We start from the raw sequence: 22,508 nt of genomic DNA, 5'->3' as shown, positions 1-22,508 counted from the left end.
GAGCCCCAGGCTTCACGAAACCGTTTGCCCTGTAATTGTATTTTTCCGTTAGCACTGCGGCAATTCCACGGCCGTGGCTATCGCCCGACACACATATTTTTCCGTATTTTACAATGTTAGCAGTCGGAAGTTCACCGTGCAACGGTTTGTTTACTTTTTGTGGTTCATTTCGTAACTTTTCGACTTCGGCTGGCGTGTTCATTGAATCTTCAGTAGTGAATACTCTCACAAGGTCGTTACACGTTCTAGTTTGACAGTTTTTATGCATTAAAGTTTCACTGTTTATACACATTGAAGTTTCACTGCTGCTTTGAGATTGTACTTTCTGAGTGCAGTTTTTATGCATTAAAGTTTCACTGGTATTTTGGGTCATAGTTTGCAACTTGTGTGCAGAGGTCGAGTCTTCTTGCTTCTTCAGTGACTCACGTTTTTCTGCAAGAAGTTTCTGTATGTCCAGCTTTAAAGAACCGATTATCATTTGTAAACTGGATATTCGTTCGTTTAGCTTCGAGATCTCATCCTTACAATTTACACACGTATTATTTTTACTACCGAAATTTACTTTTTCTCGCGGGGATACACGAATTACTTTTACACTCACCACCATCTTGGAAATCAGTGTCTGTGGATCCCACACATTTAAACAGTATACTAGGAAGGGACATACAAGTGTTTTGTTAGTTACCTCCTTTTCAGACTAATTGCATTTTCCCAGTATCCCACCAATGAACTGAAATATACCACCTGTTTTATTTACGACTCAGCCTCCACAATCTTCCCATTTCATATACCCACAAGTCGTTAATCCAAGAACTTGAATGAGTTGATTGATTTCTGTTGTAACTTCTTGATATTGTAGTCATAGAATATTATGATTTTTCTGTGAAGTGCACAGTCCACATTTCTGAAGTTACTAGACCTTGCACCACTTTGAAATCTTATTAAGATTTTACTGAATGTACTCATATGTGCAGTGCAGCTTTTTCATTATAGATAACTGTGTTGTCTGCAAAAAGCCTAAAGTTAGTTATTAGTATTGTCTGAGCTTTGGTGATTCTTGACCGAGTGAGGTGGCGCAGTGGTTAGCACACTGGACTCGCATTCGGGAGGACGACTGTTCAATCCCGCATCTGGCCATCCTGATTTAGGTTTTCCGTGATTTCCCTAGATCACTTCAGGCAAATGCCGGGATGGTTCCTTCGAAAGGGCACGGCCGATTTCCTTCCCCATCCTTCCCTAATCAGAGCTTGTGCTCCGTCTCTAATGACCTCGTTGTCGACGGGACGTTAAACACTAATCTCCTCCTCCTCCTTTGGTGATTCTTTGTGAAAAATTACATGCTCCATCTTATACCAAGAAATCCTCAATCCAGTCACAAACTTTGTTTGATAATCTATAGACTGTACTCTTGTTAATAAGCATCGATATGGTACTGAGTCAAACACTTTTCAGACGTCAAGAAATACTTTATCTATGTGATTACATTGGTCCATGACTTTCATCTGTCATGTGAGAAAAGTACAAGTTGGGTTTTGCATAATTTGAAATGCAGCAAGTTGAAATCTGATCCATCTCTCATGTTTTATGCTCCCAAAAATAACTTTTTTTCCAGTCTGTGTATAATGCAGTTGCACATTAATAGGTAATCTGTACAGGAATATGCAAAATTGTTATTCATGCAAAATCACAGTTACACTTATATTTCAGTTGTTTTATTTATATTCATGATTACAATGATGCAGTTGGTTGTACCAAAAGTTGAAATAATTAAAAGTTACAGCTAACTGAAGTTAATACAACACTGTATAACATAAGGCATTGTGAGCTAATAAGCAGCAGAGGAGGTAATGTTATCAGTGACTTGAAAAAAGACATTCCTGACTTTCTGAGAACATTTTTGGAATTATCTGAAATAATTAACTTACAAAATAATTGACATTAAAGATTTAGACCCTCAAAATTTCAATCGCCTATTTTTCTTTCAAAATTGAAAGATTCTGAACTTTGACAGTATAATTTCATTGTTGTATTTTTTCTGTATCAGACAACACCTCTCAGTAATTAATTCAGTCAATAAATAAGATTTTGAATACTTTAGAAACATAAAATATTTATTTCAAGATGGATACCATACTTGTAAATTGGCATTTTGGAAGATGCATAATAATAATATTTCCCGTACTTTTGTGAATTACTAACCTATAACATATTTCATAGACCAAACAATAGTAAAGTCTTAAAATCCATGGAAAATAGTAAAATCTAGCCTATCCGAATTGCCAATCATTATGTAATTTCAGAAGGCACCTGATATTCTTATACTTATCTTTAAATATCGACCCCTCCCCAAAATTGCCAGTCTGCAACCAAACAGTACACGGATAACAACATCTCTCTAGTTGGATTACGTCAGTGTCTTTGACTGGCAAGTAACTAGGCAATATCGGTGTGTCAGATTATGCATTACGTTGATGATGACATAAGTATAATCTCTAATCTCCACAAAAAGACTCTGTCACTGATGCTCATGCTCACAACAAATATGTCATTTAATGTAGAGTGTATGCAGACATGAAATAACTTTGCTACATAACGTCTCATGTGATATAGTGAACACGTAACTTCAAAGTGCTGATACTCCACCACCATTATTTATTGGCCAGTGTTATTAATCCTGCTGATCTTACTACAAATAATTTTGTGTACACTGGTACTTTCACATCAGTGTCACTTTATATTATGCAACTGTCAAATTGAATAAATACCATGTTTGTGTTTAATGACAGAATGAGTTTTCTTCCATATATTACCTGTGTAATCTGTGGATTGTAAAACTGGAACTGGTCATCAATTATGGTGTAGTGCAAATAAATTGGTGTGAACCACTTTTAAAATTCATTTCTTGTTTGGTCTACATCATTTGACACTATCCTTCACAACATCAATTTCCGGGATATCTTATCTTTACAGCAAGATCTGAGACTTCAAGATTCATCAAAACTGAGTGTAGCATCAAACTACAGAGAAGGGGTCAATTGAAAACTGATGTTTCCAGAATCCATGCTTGTTTGTATGCAGGAGATCATTTTATTAGAGATGTCTGATTACACTTGAGCTCAGATTGTGATTTTACAACAAATGGATGTCAAAGATACTAGATGATTGTTTTGTGGACTGGTGTGACCTGTGCTTTCTTCTAACTATTGGGCACAAGTTTTTGTTCATGTACAGTACATTATGGTTAAAAGTGGAGATAATTCAGCACAAGTTCTTTATACAGTATAATAGAGATTCTATCAAGTCCTAAGCCCTTGTTTAGTCATTTCATTTGTTTCTCAATGCCACCAACACATCTTTTCAGTCATGCAAGAATCAAACTGGTGCAGTACTCCTGGATTCTCCTTTGTAAAGGAACATTTGAAAACAGAGTTTAGTATTTCTAGTTTTGCTTTGATACCCTAAGTTTGAGTTTCTACATCACCCGAAGACGTAAGGACACTAACTGCAGTGCTATTGACAGTGTTGACATATGAATAAAGTTTCTTTGGTTTTTGTGGGAGGTCTTTTGGTAAGATTCTATTAAAGTAATCATTGAATGAATCATCCACTGCTGTTTTAGCAGCCAAGTATGTTTCATTTAGCACATCTCTGTCTCCAATGCTATACTTTGTTTTAAGCATATTGTGCAGTAATTGCTGTTTCTTTCGAGATTCCTTTACGGAGAATATGTACCTTGGAGGGACCCTTCCATCATGAACTGCTCTACTAGGCACAAATCTATCCAATCCTTTGTCAACTATTGTTGAAAGCTTGAGCCAAAGTTCTTCTACATGTTCTTGTCTCTTTATCATGCTTTACTAAACATGTACATTTTTCTTCTTGCTTTTGTCACCTTTATATTTTGTTGCTGCAACTGCCTCCTGGTCGCTGATATCAATTCAGCATGGACATCATCAGAGAGGTCAGGCTGATTTGCTGCCATTAGAGCCAATATATTTAAGTGCGTTTCAGAGCCATCTTTTCTAACTAGTATCCAGAGAAAGCATGTAGTATTGTTCCACAGGATATCTTCATGCATCTTCCACTTGCAAAACTGTGATATTCCCAATTTATGGTTAGTTTTAGTGTCCCCTGTAATATGACAGTTTAATTAGGAACATTTGTACTAGTTACCTGATAAGGGAGATAGTGCAAGTAGCTATAGAAATAGAAACAAAATTTTGGTTTGCATGTAAAGAGTTTTACATGTACATTAAAAATATGTGAACAATATTTGCTGTAGATAATTACACTGCATATGACGGTCATGCTAATGTTCAGTCACCGAGTTAAAAAAATCGGGTTTGGTAGCTCTTAGCAAAAGATTATGAGGATGAACACAACCACAGAATATAAAGTGCCTGAAACAGAATTGCTTATCGCAGTAGAGCACTTTATGAATGCCTGCATGAAGCAGTCTCCTGAGTCACACTGAATTTGAACATCAAAATTATGTTTTGTCAGTGTTTGAAATCTCTCTGGTCTGAAGTTATCATATTGAGCTACAGTCCAGGAGTACTGAACAAAGTCTGTGAAGACTGGAGAACAAAACTGATTGTGTGCAGTACACACCATCCACAAAACTGAACCCCTTGATGATGGCGTGAACTCGTAGAACGCTATGATATTCAGTCCACTTCAACACCACCTTGAACTCTCAGAAGAATAGTACTTCAAATGACTGAATGTAAGGTGTGCATCCGGAAGGGATGGTCTTGACTGTATACACCATGTTTTGCAGTTGAATAACATCCATCTGAATCCTGTCACAATATGTCCCAAGCAAATCAACCAGAAGAAGAGACAACTTCACTGAGTATGGGAAGCAGACATAGTGACTGAATTGTGTCAGGATTTGTTTCATGGTTATGCAGGACTGTGAGTCAACTTGAATCAGATTGAGCAGTTTCAACATGTGTTATACTACTCACACTCGAAACTGACCTCTAGCTTCCTGTTAAATTATCAGCATCATTGGAAACATGTATCCACTTGCCAACATAAGGAGTTGGATGGTGTAAGAATGAATTGTTGCATGTTAATTCTGTACTGAGCTTTTACTGACTTGCCTCCCTTGAAGTGCAGAGTTTGCGACGAGTGAAGTTCTTTCTGTATACCACTTTGATCGGTATTACGAATCTGTATACATTCTATGGTGCTAATTAAAGACATTACCCCCTAATCACATCTTTTGTTCATATAATCATATATTCCAGGCTTTACTGATTACACATTTGTTGTTGCCCATGACTCAAGATGATGTCTCTATGCAGACACTCCAACCCAGCCAAGGATAGATCCACTAAATTGAGTCACTCCTATTTCTTGGGCCATTTACAAACCCAAGCACAAACCTCCCTGTCTCAACATTAGCACCTAGACCAGTTCTCACCAACCAGAATTGTTCAGTTACATAGTCATCTAACATGTGAAATTTTGACTGCTGGCCTTCCTCCCCTTTCTCTACCACAAGATGTAAATATATCTAAAAACAAAGATGATGTGACTTACCAAACGAAAGCGCTGGCACGTCGATAGACACCCAAACAAACACATACATACACACAAAATTCTAGCTTTCGCAACCAATGGTTGCTTCGTCAGGAAAGAGGGAAGGAGAGGGAAAGACGAAAGGATGTGGGTTTTAAGGGAGAGGGTAAGGGGTCATTCCAATCCCGGGAGCGGAAAAACTTACCTTAGGGGGAAAAAAGGACAGGCATACACTCGCACACACACACATATCCATCCGCACATACACAGACACAAGCAGACATTTGTAAAGGCAAAGAGTTTGGGCAGAGATGTCAGTCGGGGCGGAAGTACAGAGGCAAAGATGTTGTTGAAAGACAGGTGAGGTATGAGCAGCGGCAACTTGAAATTAGCGGAGATTGAGGCCTGGCAGATAACGAGAAGAGAGGATATACTGAAGGGCAAGTTCCCATCTCCGGAGTTCTGACAGGTTGGTGTTAGTGGGAAGTATCCAGATAACCCGGACGGTATAACACTGTGCCAAGATGTGCTGGCCGTGCACCAAGGCATGTTTAGCCACAGGGTGATCCTCATTACCAACAAACACTGTCTGCCTGTGTCCATTCATGCGAATGGACGGTTTGTTGCTGGTCATTCCCACATAGAAAGCTTCACAGTGTAGGCAGGTCAGTAGGTAAATCACGTGGGTGCTTTCACACGTGGCTCTGCCTTTGATCGTGTACACCTTCCGGGTTACAGGACTGGAGTAGGTGGTGGTGGGACGGTGCATTGGACAGGTTTTACACCGGGGCCGGTTACAAGGGTAGGAGCCAGAGGGTAAGGAAGGTGGTTTGGGGATTTCATAGGGATGAACTAAGAGGTTACGAAGGTTAGGTGGACGGCGGAAAGACACTCTTGGTGGCGTGGGGAGGATTTCATGAAGGATGGATCTCATTTCAGGGCAGGATTTGAGGAAGTCGTATCCCTGCTGGAGAGCCACATTCAGAGTCTGATCCAGTCCTGGAAAGTATCCTGTCACAAGTGGGGCACTTTTGTGGTTCTTCTGTGGGAGGTTCTGGGTTTGAAGGGACGAGGAAGTGGCTCTGGTTATTTGCTTCTGTACCAGGTCGGGAGGGTAGTTCCGGGATGTGAAAGCTGTTTTCAGGTTGTTGGTGTAATGGTTTAGGGATTCCGGGCTGGAGCAGATTCATTTGCCACGAAGACCTAGGCTGTAGGGAAGGGACCGTTTGATGTGGAATGGGTGGCAGCTGTCATAATTGAGGTACTGTTACTTGTTGGTGGGTTTGATGTGGATGGACGTGTGAAGCTGGCCATTGGACAGATGGAGGTCGACGTCAAGGAAAGTGGCATGGGATTTGGAGTAGGACCAGGTGAATCTGATGGAACCAAAGGAGTTGAGGTTGGAGAGGAAATTCTGGAGTTCTTCTTCACTGTGAGTCCAAATCATGAAGATGTCATCAATAAATCTGTACCAAACTTTGGGTTGGCAGGCCTGGGTAACCAAGAAGGCTTCCTCTAAGCGACCCATGAATAGGTTGGTGTACGAGGGGGCCATCCTGGTACCCATGGCTGTTCCCTTTAATTGTTGGTATGTCTGGCCTTCAAAAGTCAAGAAGTTGTGGGTCAGGATGAAGCTGGCTAAGGTAATGAGGAAAGAGGCTTTAGGTAGGGTGGCAGGTGATCGGCGTGAAAGGAAGTGCTCCATCGCAGTGAGGCCCTGGACGTGCGGAATATTTGTGTATAAGGAAGTGGCATCAATGGTTACAAGGATGGTTTCTGGGGGTAATAGATTGGGTAAGGATTCCAGGCGTTCGAGAAAGTGGTTGGTGTCTTTGATGAAGGATGGGAGACTGCATGTAATGGGTTGTAGGTGTTGATCTACGTAGGCAGAGATACGTTCTGTGGGGGCTTGGTAACCAGCTACAATGGGGCAGCCGGGATGATTGGGTTTGTGAATTTTAGGAAGAAGGTAGAAGGTAGGGGTGCGGGGTGTCGGTGGGGTCAGGAGGTTGATGGAGTCAGGTGAAGGGTTTTGTAGGGGGCCTAAGGTTCTGAGGATTCCTTGAAGCTCTGCCTGGACCTCAGGAATGGGATTACCTTGGCAAACTTTGTATGTGGTGTTGTCTGAAAGCTGACGCAGTCCCTCAGCCACATACTCCCGACGATCAAGTACCACGGTCGTGGAACCCTTTTCCACCGGAAGAATGACGATGGATCGGTCAGCCTTCAGATCATGGATAGCTTGGGCTTCAGCAGTGGTGATGTTGGGGGGAGGATTAAGGTTTTTTAAGAAGGATTGAGAAGCAAGGCTGGAAGTCAGAAATTCCTGGAAGGTTTGGAGAGGGTGATTTTGAGGAAGAGGAGGTGGGTCCCGCTGTGACGGAGGACGGAACTGTTCCAGGCAGGGTTCAATTTGGATAGTGTCTTGGGGAGTTGGATCATTAGGAGTAGGATTAGGATCATTTTTCTTCATGGCAAAGTGATATTTCCAGCAGAGAGTACGAGTGTAGGACAGTAAATCTTTGACGAGGGCTGTTTGGTTGAATCTGGGAGTGGGGCTGATGGTGAGGCCTTTGGATAGGACAGAGGTTTTTGGGAGAGAGGTTTGGAGGAAATGTTAACTACTGAATTGGGGTGTTGTGGTTCCAGATTGCGTTGATTGGAATTTTGAGGTTTTGGAGGGAGTGGAGCTGGAAGTGGGAGATTGAGTAGATGGGAGAGACTGGGTTTGTGTGCAATGAGAGGAGGTTGAGGTTTGCTGGAAAGGTTGTGAAGGGTGAGTGAGTTGCCTTTCCGGAGGTGGGAAACCAGGAGATTGGATAATTTTTTGAAGGCCAGACATACCAACAATTAAAGGGAACAGCCATGGGTACCAGGATGGCCCCCTCGTACACCAACCTATTCATGGGTCGCTTAGAGGAAGCCTTCTTGGTTACCCAGGCCTGCCAACCCAAAGTTTGGTACAGATTTATTGATGACATCTTCATGATCTGGACTCACAGTGAAGAAGAACTCCAGAATTTCCTCTCCAACCTCAACTCCTTTGGTTCCATCAGATTCACCTGGTCCTACTCCAAATCCCATGCCACTTTCCTTGACGTCGACCTCCATCTGTCCAATGGCCAGCTTCACACGTCCATCCACATCAAACCCACCAACAAGTAACAGTACCTCAATTATGACAGCTGCCACCCATTCCACATCAAACGGTCCCTTCCCTACAGCCTAGGTCTTCATGGCAAACGAATCTGCTCCATCCCGGAATCCCTAAACCATTACACCAACAACCTGAAAACAGCTTTCACATCCCGGAACTACCCTCCCGACCTGGTACAGAAGCAAATAACCAGAGCCACTTCCTCGTCCCTTCAAACCCAGAACCTCCCACAGAAGAACCACAAAAGTGCCCCACTTGTGACAGGATACTTTCCGGGACTGGATCAGACTCTGAATGTGGCTCTCCAGCAGGGATACGACTTCCTCAAATCCTGCCCTGAAATGAGATCCATCCTTCATGAAATCCTCCCCACGCCACCAAGAGTGTCTTTCTGCCATCCACCTAACCTTCGTAACCTCTTAGTTCATCCCTATGAAATCCCCAAACCACCTTCCTTACCCTCCGGCTCCTACCCTTGTAACCGCCCCCAGTGTAAAACCTGTCCAATGCACCCTCCCACCACCACCTAATCCAGTCCTGTAACCTGGAAGGTGTACACGATCAAAGGCAGAGCCACGTGTGAAAGCACCCACCGTGATTTACCAACTGACCTGCCTACACTGTGAAGCTTTCTATGTGGGAATGACCAGCAACAAACTGTCCATTCACATGAATGGACACAGGCAGACAGTGTTTGTTGGTAATGAGGATCACCCTGTGGCTAAACATGCCTTGGTGCACGGCCAGCACATCTTGGCACAGTGTTACACCGTCCGGGTTATCTGGATACTTCCCACTAACACCAACCTGTCAGAACTCCGGAGATGGGAACTTGCCCTTCAGTATATCCTCTCTTCTCGTTATCCGCCAGGCCTCAACCTCCACTAATTTCAAGTTGCCGCCGCTCTTACCTCACCTGTCTTTCAACAACATCTTTGCCTCTGTACTTCCGCCCCGACTGACATCTCTGCCCAAACTCTTTGCCTTTACAAATGTCTGCTTGTGTCTGTGTATGTGTGGATGGATATGTGTGTGTGCGCGAGTGTATACCTGTCCTTTTTTCCCCCTAAGATAAGTCTTTCCACTCCCGGGATTGGAATGACCCCTTACCCTCTCCCTTAAAACCCACATCCTTTCGTCTTTCCCTCTCCTTCCCTCTTTCCTGACGAAGCAACCATTGGTTGCGAAAGCTAGAATTTTGTGTGTATGTATATGTTTGTTTGTGTGTCTATCGACGTGCCAGCGCTTTCGTATGGTAAGTCACATCATCTTTGTTTTTAAATATATTTTTCCCGTGTGAAATGTTTCCCTCTATTATATTACAAGATGTAAATATCATAGACAATGTATGTTTTGCACCATATGATTTTGTTTCTGCACTGTATAGAAGCTTAATCTTTTAGTTTCCACAGAATCCTGGGATTCGGTTAATTCCTTTAAAATATATATCCTTCCACTTGTTTTCCTTTGGAGAACTTGGCAGACAACTGGCCTCCATCACTTTGTAACAACTCTTCACCACTGTCAGGTTCTGTATCATCCATAAGTTTCTCACAATCAGACAAGTCTTCAGTGTATTCATATTCTTCAATATAGTCTATTGTATTTTTGTGATGTACATCATTACCACTGGTTGCCACTGTTTCACCTATCACACTGACTATGAATGCAGGATTCCTTATCACATGATTATGTTCACAGTGAGAGTAATGTCACACACTGTGAATTCAGTAAAGTCACAACCAGACAGATTAACTGCCGAGGTTGATGCAATGCAGACAGGGGTCACTGTTACACTGATTTCATTGCTCTTTTGTGTAATGTCTGTCTAGTTCACCTAGACATTGCCCTGGACACTTTGTCAGGTGACCTTTTATATGGCACAGTGTGTGTCAACCATAGCATACACTGCAAATAACTGAATTAGCTAGAGGGACACTGTTTACAAGACTACAGTTACTAAACTCATGATATCATGTTAGGTATGGTCCACTGTTAGTGGATTTCATATCTTTGTAGCTAACAGGGTAATTGGCAATCGAATCTTCATAGCTTGCAGCATAATTGGTAATGACACTTAGTTCATACATTTTTGTAATCAGCACCTCAAACATATTCATACAAACCACAACTCAGCTGCATTTGTGATCACAACTTGCGCTAACTCCTTTGTGAGATTTTCATTAAAGTTTTCTATTATGTCAGGGGTGGGTCTTGTGTTCGATAGTAGGAACAAATCATACATTCAAATTCTGATGGTGCTGAGTGTCTTGTCCATGCAACGAATATTTAATCTCCGTCACCCATTAGCCATGCCCTTTTGATATGGACTTCAGTAACCAATACTGAATGAGCTCCACTGCCTTTTAGGAGTGCTTCAAACTTTGATACTGTTTTTCAAATAATTTGACACTTGATCACTGGCATTATAATAATTTCAGGTGTGTTTGTGTGTGTGTGTCTTATACGAAATGACTCAGGTTCATAAGCTAAGCTACATGTGGCTCCCTTGTACCATGTAACCTTGAGGTGCACATCCTTCGTTGCTGTCTCCATATTTTTCATTTTTCTCTCACTCATTCTCTGTCCATTTATTATCTTTCCTTTCTTTCTTTCTTTCTTTCTTTCTCTTGTTCCATCTCATTCACCATACATAGTTTTGTTGAATATGTGTTGAATATGATATTCACATTAATTTTACAGCCTGATTAATCTATCTTAATGACTGCTAGACATAATTCTGACATTATTTCTGCTGTATCCTGCTACTAGTGCATGTGTGTGTTTCGATTGTGGTGTCACCATGCATGTGTGTTTGAATCAGCCATCAAATATATCAGTGGCCACTGGAGGCTGCCTGTGGGGGGTGAGCACATAGTGTGGTCTCTAGTGCCAGTGATTCGCACATATGTATATGCAGAGCAGTGCTGAATGACGATCTCTGTATTCATCAAGTTGTGCCACTCACACCAGTAGTTCTGTGTCTTGTAGTGTATGGACTTCTGTGAGGCTTATTTCTGTTAATAGTTCAGCAGTTTATGAATAAAGCCATATATGTGTTAATTGGATCAGTTTTGTGTGTTACTTGGTTACTACATGATTGGTGACAAGTTTGGAACAGTTTTGGCCTGTGCAGTCTCTTAAGTGCCCTCTTGTCAAGATAGTCATAATGGATGCCACGCCACTGGCCCTCATTCAGCAGCTTACTTCGGCAGTGACCACTTTGTTGGCTTCCATTAACAGACAGGGTACCATTCCACTGGTGCATCTACCCAATTTTCTCCCATATGATGATACAGCCAAAGATCAGGAAGCTTATAAAAATGACTCAGACAACATTTTTTACCTTTTGGTGTGACAGACTTGAATTTGTGCAAAGCCTTCTTCCTCTCATGGATTCCACCCAAAATGTATCAATTACTGTGTCAGCTTGCTCCTTTACATGAGAGCAGCTCTTACTTTCGATCACATGTGCAGTGTATTCTCCAACTATCCTCACTAATGAATGCATTTACCATCGCAAATGAGTACATTTCATAGGGGCACAGGTTGATTCTACCAACGCTGCAAGAAACCAAATCAGTCATACAGGGCCTGGGCAGCTGAACTTCATGGTCTTCAACAAAAGTGTCAGTGTCAGTTCACCACCGATGTCCATAATGACTCTTATGCAGACTCTGTGGTGTGTGACAAGATTGTCTGATAAGCTTCAGACCAGAAGGTTTTACTTTGTGAAAACCCCCATTGGCAGAAGTTCTGCAAATAGCACAGTCTTTTGAAGTTTCTTGGACAGTGGGTGACCAAATTGAAGTGTGGTGTAATGTGGCTGTAATGGCACAAAATGTGCCCACTAGGACAACAGATGGCTTGCACAAGGAAGTGGCAGTGGCAGTGGCAAACATGCAGGCCAAGCACTGAGCAGACCAAGGTCAGTCCAAGCAGATGCGAGTGCCACAAGGCCAGCATCAGTGTTCTCTGTTTCCCTCTTATCCTTTCTGAATTGTCAAGCATGAATGCCTAAGCACTGTGCTACTTGTAATGCTTGCCAGAAGACAGGCCACATCGTCTCCATGTGCATCTCCATATGTTGTTTGCCAAAGGTTTCTCAGGATATGGACATGGACGTAAACAGTGTTTCTATAATGCTTATGACTCCTCACAAGTTGTGTATTGAATTAAGTGTTTTTTGACAAGTGCTTTGGTTACAGGCATCACATTTGAAGTCCAGCTGGGTCACAGTGCTGAGACAGTGCAGCTGTGTTTATATATTTATGGGTATGTGCTCTTGAGAAAAACACAAGAACATACGATGGTGGTTTGAAAAGTTCTCGGAATCACAATGAGAGGCCAGCACTAGTACGAGTTGTTCATGTGATATTCATTGGGCTGTTGCCTGTAAACACATTCTCTTGAAAGAGAGCTGTGGTAGTGACATGGCTCTGTTGTTGTTCCTGCGTAGTGACTTGTGAAGATGTAGAAAAATCGATATTCGAGCAGTGATTATGTACTTCATAAAAAAAGGTATGAAAGCAAAGGACATTCATGCCAATTTCCAGAATACATTGGAGAACTCTGCTGCTTAATATTCAACTGTTGCCAAGTGGACAAATGAATTTAAACTTGGTCGGGAGAGTTTAGATGATGATCTGTGCAGTGGTCTGCCAAGGCATACCACTACTCCAGAAATGCAAAAGTGCACAAAATGGTCATGGAGGACCACCAATTGGTAGTGCATGAAATTGCTCACTCTCGTCAGATACCATATGAAAGGGTATATCGCATTTTAACTGAAGAATCAGAAATGAAAAAATTATTTGCAAGATGGGTGCGGCAACAAGACACTGCAACACCCCCACATGTGCCATCGCCATGCAAAATTACATGAACTAAGATATGAATTGTTACCACACCCACCTTATTCACCTGATATAGCTTCATCAGGCTGCCATCTGTTCCAAAAACTGAAATTTTTTCTTGGTGGACGAAGATCCACTTCAAACAAAGAGTTTATAGCCGGAGTTGACAACTATTTTGAAGGCCCAGACTAAACTCATGTTTGAGATGGGATCAAGGCACTGGAACATTGTTGGACAAAGTACATTAATATACAAGGAGACTACATTGAAAAATAAAAAAGTTTGAGTGATGTAAGTACTTTTTCTCTATTCCGTTTCGAGAACTTTTCAAATCATCCTTCTACTATTTTTCAGTTTGAGGCATAGGCTGTACAAAATTTAAATGTCAACATGCTGGGAAATGGAATTTTCTGACCAAAAGGATGCGTAATACTGCATTAAGAGACCCAGAGAGTGTACACAATGAAACAGTGCCCTCAGAGTGGGGAATAATCACTACAGGTGTACCACTGGATATATTTAAGATGGTCTGTCTTAAGCACCTCAGCCTGTGTGTACATGATTTGCCATGATGGATCCAACAAGCAGAAACAGACCTTTTTGGTGATGACACAAGTACAAATATCATAATCAGCCCCAGTGGAGAAAATTCAGCACTTGAAAATGTAAATAAAATTTTCTTCAAAATTAATAACTGCCTCTTTGCAAATGGACTGTGACTGAAATTAGATAAAAGACAATATATAAAATTCTATACTGCACAATTGCTGACCTACATCTAGAAATAATTCATGAGAGAAACTCAAAATAGGTATTTATACTGATAATAACATGAACTGGAAGTCACATGTTTTAGACAGTCTTAGCAGTCTAATCTCTGCAATTTTTGCATCACATATAACAGCAGACTTTGCAGAGGGAAAGTCAAAAAGTTGTCTTGCTTTTCTTGTTTTCATTCACAACTATTTTAAGGGAAAGTATTCTGGGGCAACATATCATTAAGAAACAAAGTAACTGTTGATTAGAATGTGTAATGAGGATAATGTGTGATGTACATGCTCAAACTTCTTGTGGGCAGCTTCTTAAACAGTTGGCAACTGACAACAATCTCACAGAACTCCCATATTTATTTTATTTATTTATTTATTTCTTACACCATGGATCCAACTGTGACAATTTCACATGGATGTAGTGTGTGTCAATTTTTACATTGTCAATGACAAGTACTTGTACACTATGTTTACAGGTAAAGAATATAAAGTTACTTAACCACTACAATGATCCATAACACAATATAATGGAATGAGAATCCTTAGACCTACAGATTACAGGTATAAAACAAAGTAAATTAAACCTGAAAAGGTCATATAACCCAGACTGTTAAATATAAGCAGTTAACACTAAAAGAGTTACATATGTGACAAGAATGTTCAGCTTAATGTTCAATTTATATGATAATACATCTTATTTTAAGGCCGTTTCTCACTGTGTTTCATAAACTCTTCCAAACTGTAAAATGACATGGCTAAAAGAAATTGCCTCAGAAGCTCTTTAAATGTAGATTTGTTGGCAATTTCACATTTGATTTCTGGAGGAAGAGCATTAAATATCTTTATACCAGAGGACTGTACACCCTTCTGCACAATCTTCAAATTTTTACCTTCAGTGTGGAAATCATGTTTCCTCCTTGTGTTATACTGATGGTATTCACTGTTACATTTGTATAAATCAGTGTTTTTACTTATGAAACACATAAGTGAGTATATATATTGAGAAGTAGTTGTAAGAATTCCCAGATTCCGGAATAGGCTTCTGCAGCTGCATCTAGGATCTACACCAGACATCACTCTTACAACACGCTTCTGAGCAATGAATATTTTCTTTGGAAGAGGTTGATTTCCCCAGAAAATAATTCCATATGCCATCAAAGAATGGAAGTAACCATAGTATGCAGCTTTTTTAATGCTTAAGTTTGCACTGACAGAGATGATTCGCATTGCAAAAACTGAAGAGCTGAGTCTCTTGTAAAGATCTAAAATGTGATGGGACCAGTTTACTTTACAGTCAATCTTCACGCCTAGAAACTTTGTTACTTCCACTCTTTCTATGACCTGTGTGGCATATTTAACAGTCATTTCTTCCTCAGTTTTGGCAGTTGGGGTGAACTGAATATAATTAGTCTTACTCAGGTTAAGTGAAAGACCATTTGCAGTAAACCATTTCATTAAATCTATAAGAATAGTATTAACAGACTCTTGAACATTTTCACAATTAAGACCATTAACCATCATGTTAGTATCATCTGCAAAGATGGTAAAATTGCACTGAATCATTGAAGAATAAGGTAAATCATTTATAAATAACAGGAACAGTAAAGGACCAAGAATAGAGCCCTGTGGAACTCCACAATTTATGTCTCTCCATTCCGATGAAATCATTCCACCACACAAATTGTCTGACTTATCTAAGACTACTTTCTGTTTCCTCTCTGTCAGGTATGACTGAAGCCAGTTATTTGCTACACCACTTATTCCTAGATGGTCTGCCTTCAGTAACAGTATTTGGTGGTTCACAGTGTCAAAGGCTTTACATAAATCACAAAATAACCCTGTTGTCACCATTTTCTCATTTAGAGATTCCAAAACCTTATCTATAAAAGCATATATTGCTTGTTCAGTTGACAGACCTTTCCGGAAACCAAACTGATGTTTGCTGAGAATATTGAATTTATGTAGGTGTTCTAAAATTCTAGAATACATGAGCTTTTCTAGTACCTTTGAAAACACAGTCAGGAGAGATATTGGTCTGAAATTTTTAACATCAGTTTTCTCCCCTTTCTTAAAGAGAGGCTTCACGATAGCATACTTTAGTCTATCAGGAACAATTCCTTGCTGCAAAGAGGCATTGAAAATATGACACAGTATATTGCTTACAGAAGTACAACACTGCTTTAACAATTTGCTAGAAATATTGTCTACTCCACAGGAGTTCTTGGTTTTCATGGAGGCAATTGTTCTTTCAATTTCTGATACTGTAACAGGTCTAATATGCATTTGGATGATTTTGTTAGGGAAAGCATTTCGCAAAAAGGTCAGGGCATCATTCACAGAACCCTTGCAGCCTATTTGCTCAGACACTGACAGGAAGTGAAATTTGTTGCCAACACTCTATCACAAGTGAAAAACGACAATAAGATTTACAAATGTAGTGCTAGAAGAAGAAATTACTTCACCCAGACTTAGTATGCTACAGAAAATCTTTTACTCTATTGCATAATTTCTGAATGTGTAACAATACATCACATTCAACATAGAAGTGGTCCCAGTTTGTTACAGGAAAACTTCATTTTATTTGAAATCACAAAATACTTTTAAAAATTGCAAGAATAAAAAATTTTCAATCTGTATGGAAAATAGTTGTCCTGCACCTCCATGCATTTTTGTGTTTGTGACATCACATTCAAAATCACTCATAGAGAAATGAAACATTGATTTTTTTTCTACTGAACTGTTCTTGCCAGGGCACTTGAATTAAAAAATTGCTCATAAAAAACTCATGAGTCTTCTTAAACAAACCAGTATTGATGCAAGCTTCAACTGTATACATCATTTCATTCACAGAATATGGCATGCTTCATGTGAATAACTTAGAATATGTTTTCTTTTAGTTGACTACCATTTTAGGATGATTTTCATAAACTTTTTCTTAAATACCCCCATAGATAAATGTCACATGCAGACAACTCCAGCAATTGAAGCACTCACAAACCTTTACTTACTGCATATTCTTCTGCAAAGGCTTCTTGAATATGAGACAGCTATTGATGAGACATGTGGCAAGTAGCTCCATCTTTCTGGAAAAGTACTACAGCCTTTTGTGTTCATTTATCTTAGAGTAGAAATTTTCAAAAATTTGAGGATAAATGTCTTTATTGGCAGTGGTTTCAAAACACATGGGACTGACAATTTAACTACTAGAATCCGTGCACTAAACTTAAGTTTTTGTCACTGTGGAAGGGAACTTGATGCACTATCTGAGGACTTTTAGTAGTCCAGTAGCAGTTTGGCTATTCAAATGGCTACAGAGGTGAAACAAGACTTCATCACTCAAAAATATAGTGTTGGCTCAAGTTCACAGTCCACTGTACTCTTAAGCTGCCATTTGCAGTACTTAACCCGCTTTCCTTTATCAACTGGAAGTCATGCCTGAATGGATTAAACACAGCAAGGTTACAGCTCTAGGCACATAACTACAGAGACACAAGATGGATATTTAATATCTGTCTGTAGCCAAAGCTGTGTGACACCTTTTTTCAGGCTAGCAGTGGTATTCTAGCAAAATGTTTGCATCTGCTTCTAGAATTCAAACAGAAAGCTTATGATTATGCTCAGAATTAGACACACTACCACTGAACCACAATTTTGTTATCAACTTCAGAACACTGTGTTTTGTGGGAACACTTGGATTCAGAAATTGCTCATAAAAAATTCATGACTCTTCTTAAACAAACCAGCGATGATGTAAGCTTCAACTGTATACACCATTTCATTTGCAGAATAGAGCATACTTTACTTGAAGAACTTAGAAAATGACAAAAGGATACTCACAGCATGTTCAAGCATTGGACGTATTGCATACTGTGTGTATTTGTGAACTACAATTTCAAAACAGACTTGTTCCACATCATAACATGATATTACAGTTACGATCCACAAAAAATGCAAACAGCAAAACTAAAGTAACACATTAAACATCCCTTTCCTTTCTATATCCTACAAGAGTGAACTGTTAATTAGTAAACATCTGTACTTGACTTTCAAAATTATAAACTGTTTTACTGATACAAATCTTAAGATCTGCTGAAAAAGTTAACAATACGTATTGTCAACTTACACCGTTTATTGATTGTAAACATTGTCACAATACAAAAAGAAATAAAATAAACAAAATGAAATGGCTTATCTTCAGACCCTATTCTGTGCTTACTATCTAAGCTAGCTGTCTGTAGTGTTGGTATTTTTTATTCATCACCATCAGTATAATCATCACCACTCTTGATGTTCATTTGTAAGCATACTAGCAATTTTTTCTTCCTGGCATGCGCCCTTACTACATCCTCTTTTGAGCCTTCCATGTCATGGCATATATACACAGCACTTTTTGAATCCTTTCATTGTAGATTCACTTGAGATTCTGTTGCACCTAGTAGGCAACCACTGCCTTGTCATGGCTATTGAGGATTTCCTGTCTCCCACCTGGTGTACCAGCATGGTCTCCTTGGGGGAGGGAGCGACACTCACTGTAAAGCTGTTGGAGGTGAGTCATGAAAGATCTAATCACAACAGCATCAATCCCTTCAAGTTGAAAGTACTATAGTGCAGTTGTATTATGTGATTGTTTGAGGCAGACATGTGAAGCAGCCATCCCATCCTCACTGCAGATGTTGGGTACCTTGTCTCATTGACTGTACTGTATGTGTATGTTGTTCTTTGATACTAGGTCTTTAACTTTCTGAATGTGGTGATCCCCGAAAAGATCCAGCACCAACGTTCTCCTGCTGTAAAGTTGACTAGTATAGGGTCATTAGTTACACATCCCTTTTCTTGATGTCAAAAGATAGCTCCTGAATACAGTTTCTCTTTCAGTATGGTTTTCCTCTCAAGAATTCAAAATGGTGGCAGCTTCTTTCCATCCACCAGAGTATGTAGCAAAACTATTGTTCTGGGCAGAACTTTATGTAGGAACACCATTACCAACCTTCTTGTTGATCATAAAATTTGGTGACATATCAGAATGAACAGGCTTGTGTTCAGATTACACTTATGACCTAAGAAATAGTCATGTTGTTTCCTTATGCTTATTACATGTTGCTAAACCACATATAACTTTTGTTCGGATATTGTGGGAAGTTGTTGAACTTGAATTGTTCTTTACTCTAAACCTCACCCTCATCATCAACTTCATGCACCATCCAGTACTCTTTGAATTTCAGGCCACATGCAGTTGGAAAAATTGCCCTTTGTGCAGTTGTTTATGGCTTCATATGCAGTATGTTTCTTCTTTTCCTCCCTAGTTCTCTTATTTCAAACTCCCCAAAATCCTTAAAACTCAGTGCATATGTGTTTAATTTGAAAAAAAAAGCAAGTCATAATTGCAGGTTGATTTATTTGAATCATTGTTTTTATTAAAATAAATAATTGTTTTACACTGTAGCACAATTTTGTGGGCAGTGCATAATTCAGTATTGTAAGACTTCTCTTAACTATGGCTTCAGATAGAGCATATAAAAATACCTCCTAGTTACTATATGTTCTAACACAAGAATTCAAAAGACACCAGCAGTACTACAAAAGCATTATTCCCCATTTAATCTCTGTGACACAAATGAGCTTATTTACTGTAGTCACAGATGATGTTTTGTTGAAATAGTTTAAAACTATTCATGTTTCATAAACCACTTGAAAATTAGCATTTTATTGCCTGCATGAAATGATTGTGAACCAAAAAACACATAGAACCGCAGCTATTATTTGCATCCATTATCAATTGCTACAATTTACCGTTGTTACAACATTGACAATCCAAGTGAACTGAATGTCAGTAACATTTCATCCTCTCAGCTCCCTAGTGCAGAAATTGGAATACTCTGGACTAACAGTTTACTTGGTTCATTATTTGTTGTGTCTTGAAAATCAACACTGCTGTGTAGTATTAGCAGCATTAGTGTCATTTTTTTAAGTATTTGATGGGAACATATTTATGTTAGAATCAATTTGTTCCCTGTAAAAATGTGTACTACTCTTGAATAGCTCTTCATATGTAATGACAGTTCAGTTCTGATAGGATTTGGATTCAGGTGAACTACAGTTTAAGTGTGGTAGATATTCATAAAAAGCAAGAGCTGCAGGTTGAATTCTCTTAGTGAACTCCACTATCACAGCTGTTTCTGTAAATGTAAGATAACTCCTATGTTAAGCCATTACACAATGTATAAACCTTGTCCTCCACAACCAAAGCTTAGTCTGCTAATGTAAGATGATGCTGTGTATTTGAATGACACAATTTTGAAAAAGGTGTCTTGTTTTACAGTTAGTAAAAAACAGTATTTTGTTTCACCTGAGTGAACTTTTTAAAAGAATTCTCACATTTTTAAGACACTGCAGTTTCATTGTGAATGTGTTTTACAGATGTGTGTCTTTCTGTGCAGAGATATTCTACTGATGCAGGGTGTCGAAATGAGAGACTGCCACTTCCACAGCCTGAAATTGGTAGCAGAAACATTCTTATGGATGAACAGGCAGAGTCAACAGCCACTGTGGAAAACACTGGTAAGCCATTTGCATTTCATATCTAGCCACTTACACGTCAACAGAGTATTGAAGTCTGATAGAAAAATTCATTGCTCATTATATTACCTTTCGAGCAATCCAGCACAAATACGTCCAATTTCCAAAGTCCCTGAAATTTTAGTAGCAATAAATAATATATGCATCTATGTGGTTGTTTCAAATACATGTAGTTATAGGTACATGCTGCACTGTAACTTGTTGAAATCATTCCTGCAGATTTAAATTAGAGTATCCAGGTTGCTCATCCACTGTATCACTGTAGAGTCACAGTGACTAGTCTCATTGTTGGCTGTGGTAGGATCAACACTGGCGCTCTTTGATTATATGAGTGGCAAATCTGATGCAGTACAAGAACAGAATGTCTCCAGTGAAACAGAATGTATGACACTCAACAGCAAGGGGTCCCTGCCTCACCATCTCTCGCTCTTGTTTAATGTTTGATGTGTCTAGAGAAATACAGGTACTGGTGCATTAAAAAATGCAAAAACAAAAATTATAAACAACCAGCTGAATAAGGTAAAGGAAAAATAATCAAAGGTTATTGTTCAGGTTTTGCAACCACTCAACTGCTTTAGGGGCAGATTGATGTAGTTCTTCCAGGGATCTGGTGAAAACATGAGAGACTGGCCTGAACGACTTGTGGCACCACCTATACCAACTCACAACAGTCACATCTTGGGGATTCTGACCACTCCAGCTATTTCTCTACCCCACAGCTGATTTGATTCAGTTTGCATCAGGTGGCACAAGGGAAAATGAAGTGCTGGAGTTTGATAGTTAGATTCTTGAGTCACAAGAAGTCTTCCTGGAGTGAAAGTGAACACTTCAATTTGCAGGCAGCCACAGGATTGAAAGTATAGTTATTCTCCAGGCTTGTTGACAACATTTCAGCCAGGTTGTGGAACTCTGCTGAATGATATTGTGTATGAGGAGATATTGATTCTTCTGTATTATCCATAATCAAGTAAGAGCTTGCTCTCTTCTTGCTCGAGTTATAGTAATGTTGCTTAGCACAAGCGAGCCACTGAAAATGCAAGTGGATAATGTGCATGGCCTAACTCAGCTGATGATATGGCCTTACTTTACAGATGAAGGAACTAAAGTCAGTACTGTTATTCTGAGTGTGTTTGCATTGGCTCCCCAAGAGCTACAGAACTAATATTCATAGTTAACATCTATATAATTGATATTGCAAGTTCATAGATCATAACCTATTAGATCTCAAACTATGAAAGTTCTCTGATGTATGGTTAATATATATATATATATATATATATATATATATGTTCTTCGTAAATGAACCCACTGAATAGCTGAAGTGCTGAGTCATCAATAACCACATATCAGGAAAGATGAGGGAGTCTTATGACTTGATCTCTTTGATTTTATTCGCACTTACTTTGTAGATCAGTGCCCAAACATCAATAGTAGTAGTAGTAGTAGTTTATTCATCCAGAGACAATGTACATTGCATGGATTTCGTCCAAAAATACATAGTATATATATACACACATATAGGGTTAACAATACTATACAAAATACAGATGTGCATAGTAGACTACATAACATCAGACCACATTGAAATAGCATGTACAACTTTGATTATTTACATTGATG

The 22,508-nt window shown here is 39.5% G+C and overlaps 1 protein-coding gene across 1 annotated transcript in view; it reads left to right on the top strand.

Annotated features, from left to right (window-relative positions):
• LOC124798416 (murinoglobulin-1-like) overlaps positions 1–22,508 on the top strand; it is a 288,271-nt gene that overhangs the window by 216,186 nt on the left and 49,577 nt on the right. Inside the window, exon 27 of the mRNA XM_047261813.1 lies at positions 20,750–20,870. Coding sequence (XP_047117769.1) covers positions 20,750–20,870 — 121 coding nt within the window. The remainder of the gene's footprint in view (positions 1–20,749; positions 20,871–22,508) is intronic.

This window comes from Schistocerca piceifrons, chromosome 5 (genome assembly GCF_021461385.2).
Source record: "Schistocerca piceifrons isolate TAMUIC-IGC-003096 chromosome 5, iqSchPice1.1, whole genome shotgun sequence".
In the NCBI taxonomy this organism is placed as follows: Eukaryota; Metazoa; Arthropoda; class Insecta; order Orthoptera; family Acrididae; genus Schistocerca; species Schistocerca piceifrons.
The sequence above is the reverse complement of the archived record's forward strand: the minus strand, read 5'-3'. Positions and strand labels throughout refer to the sequence as shown.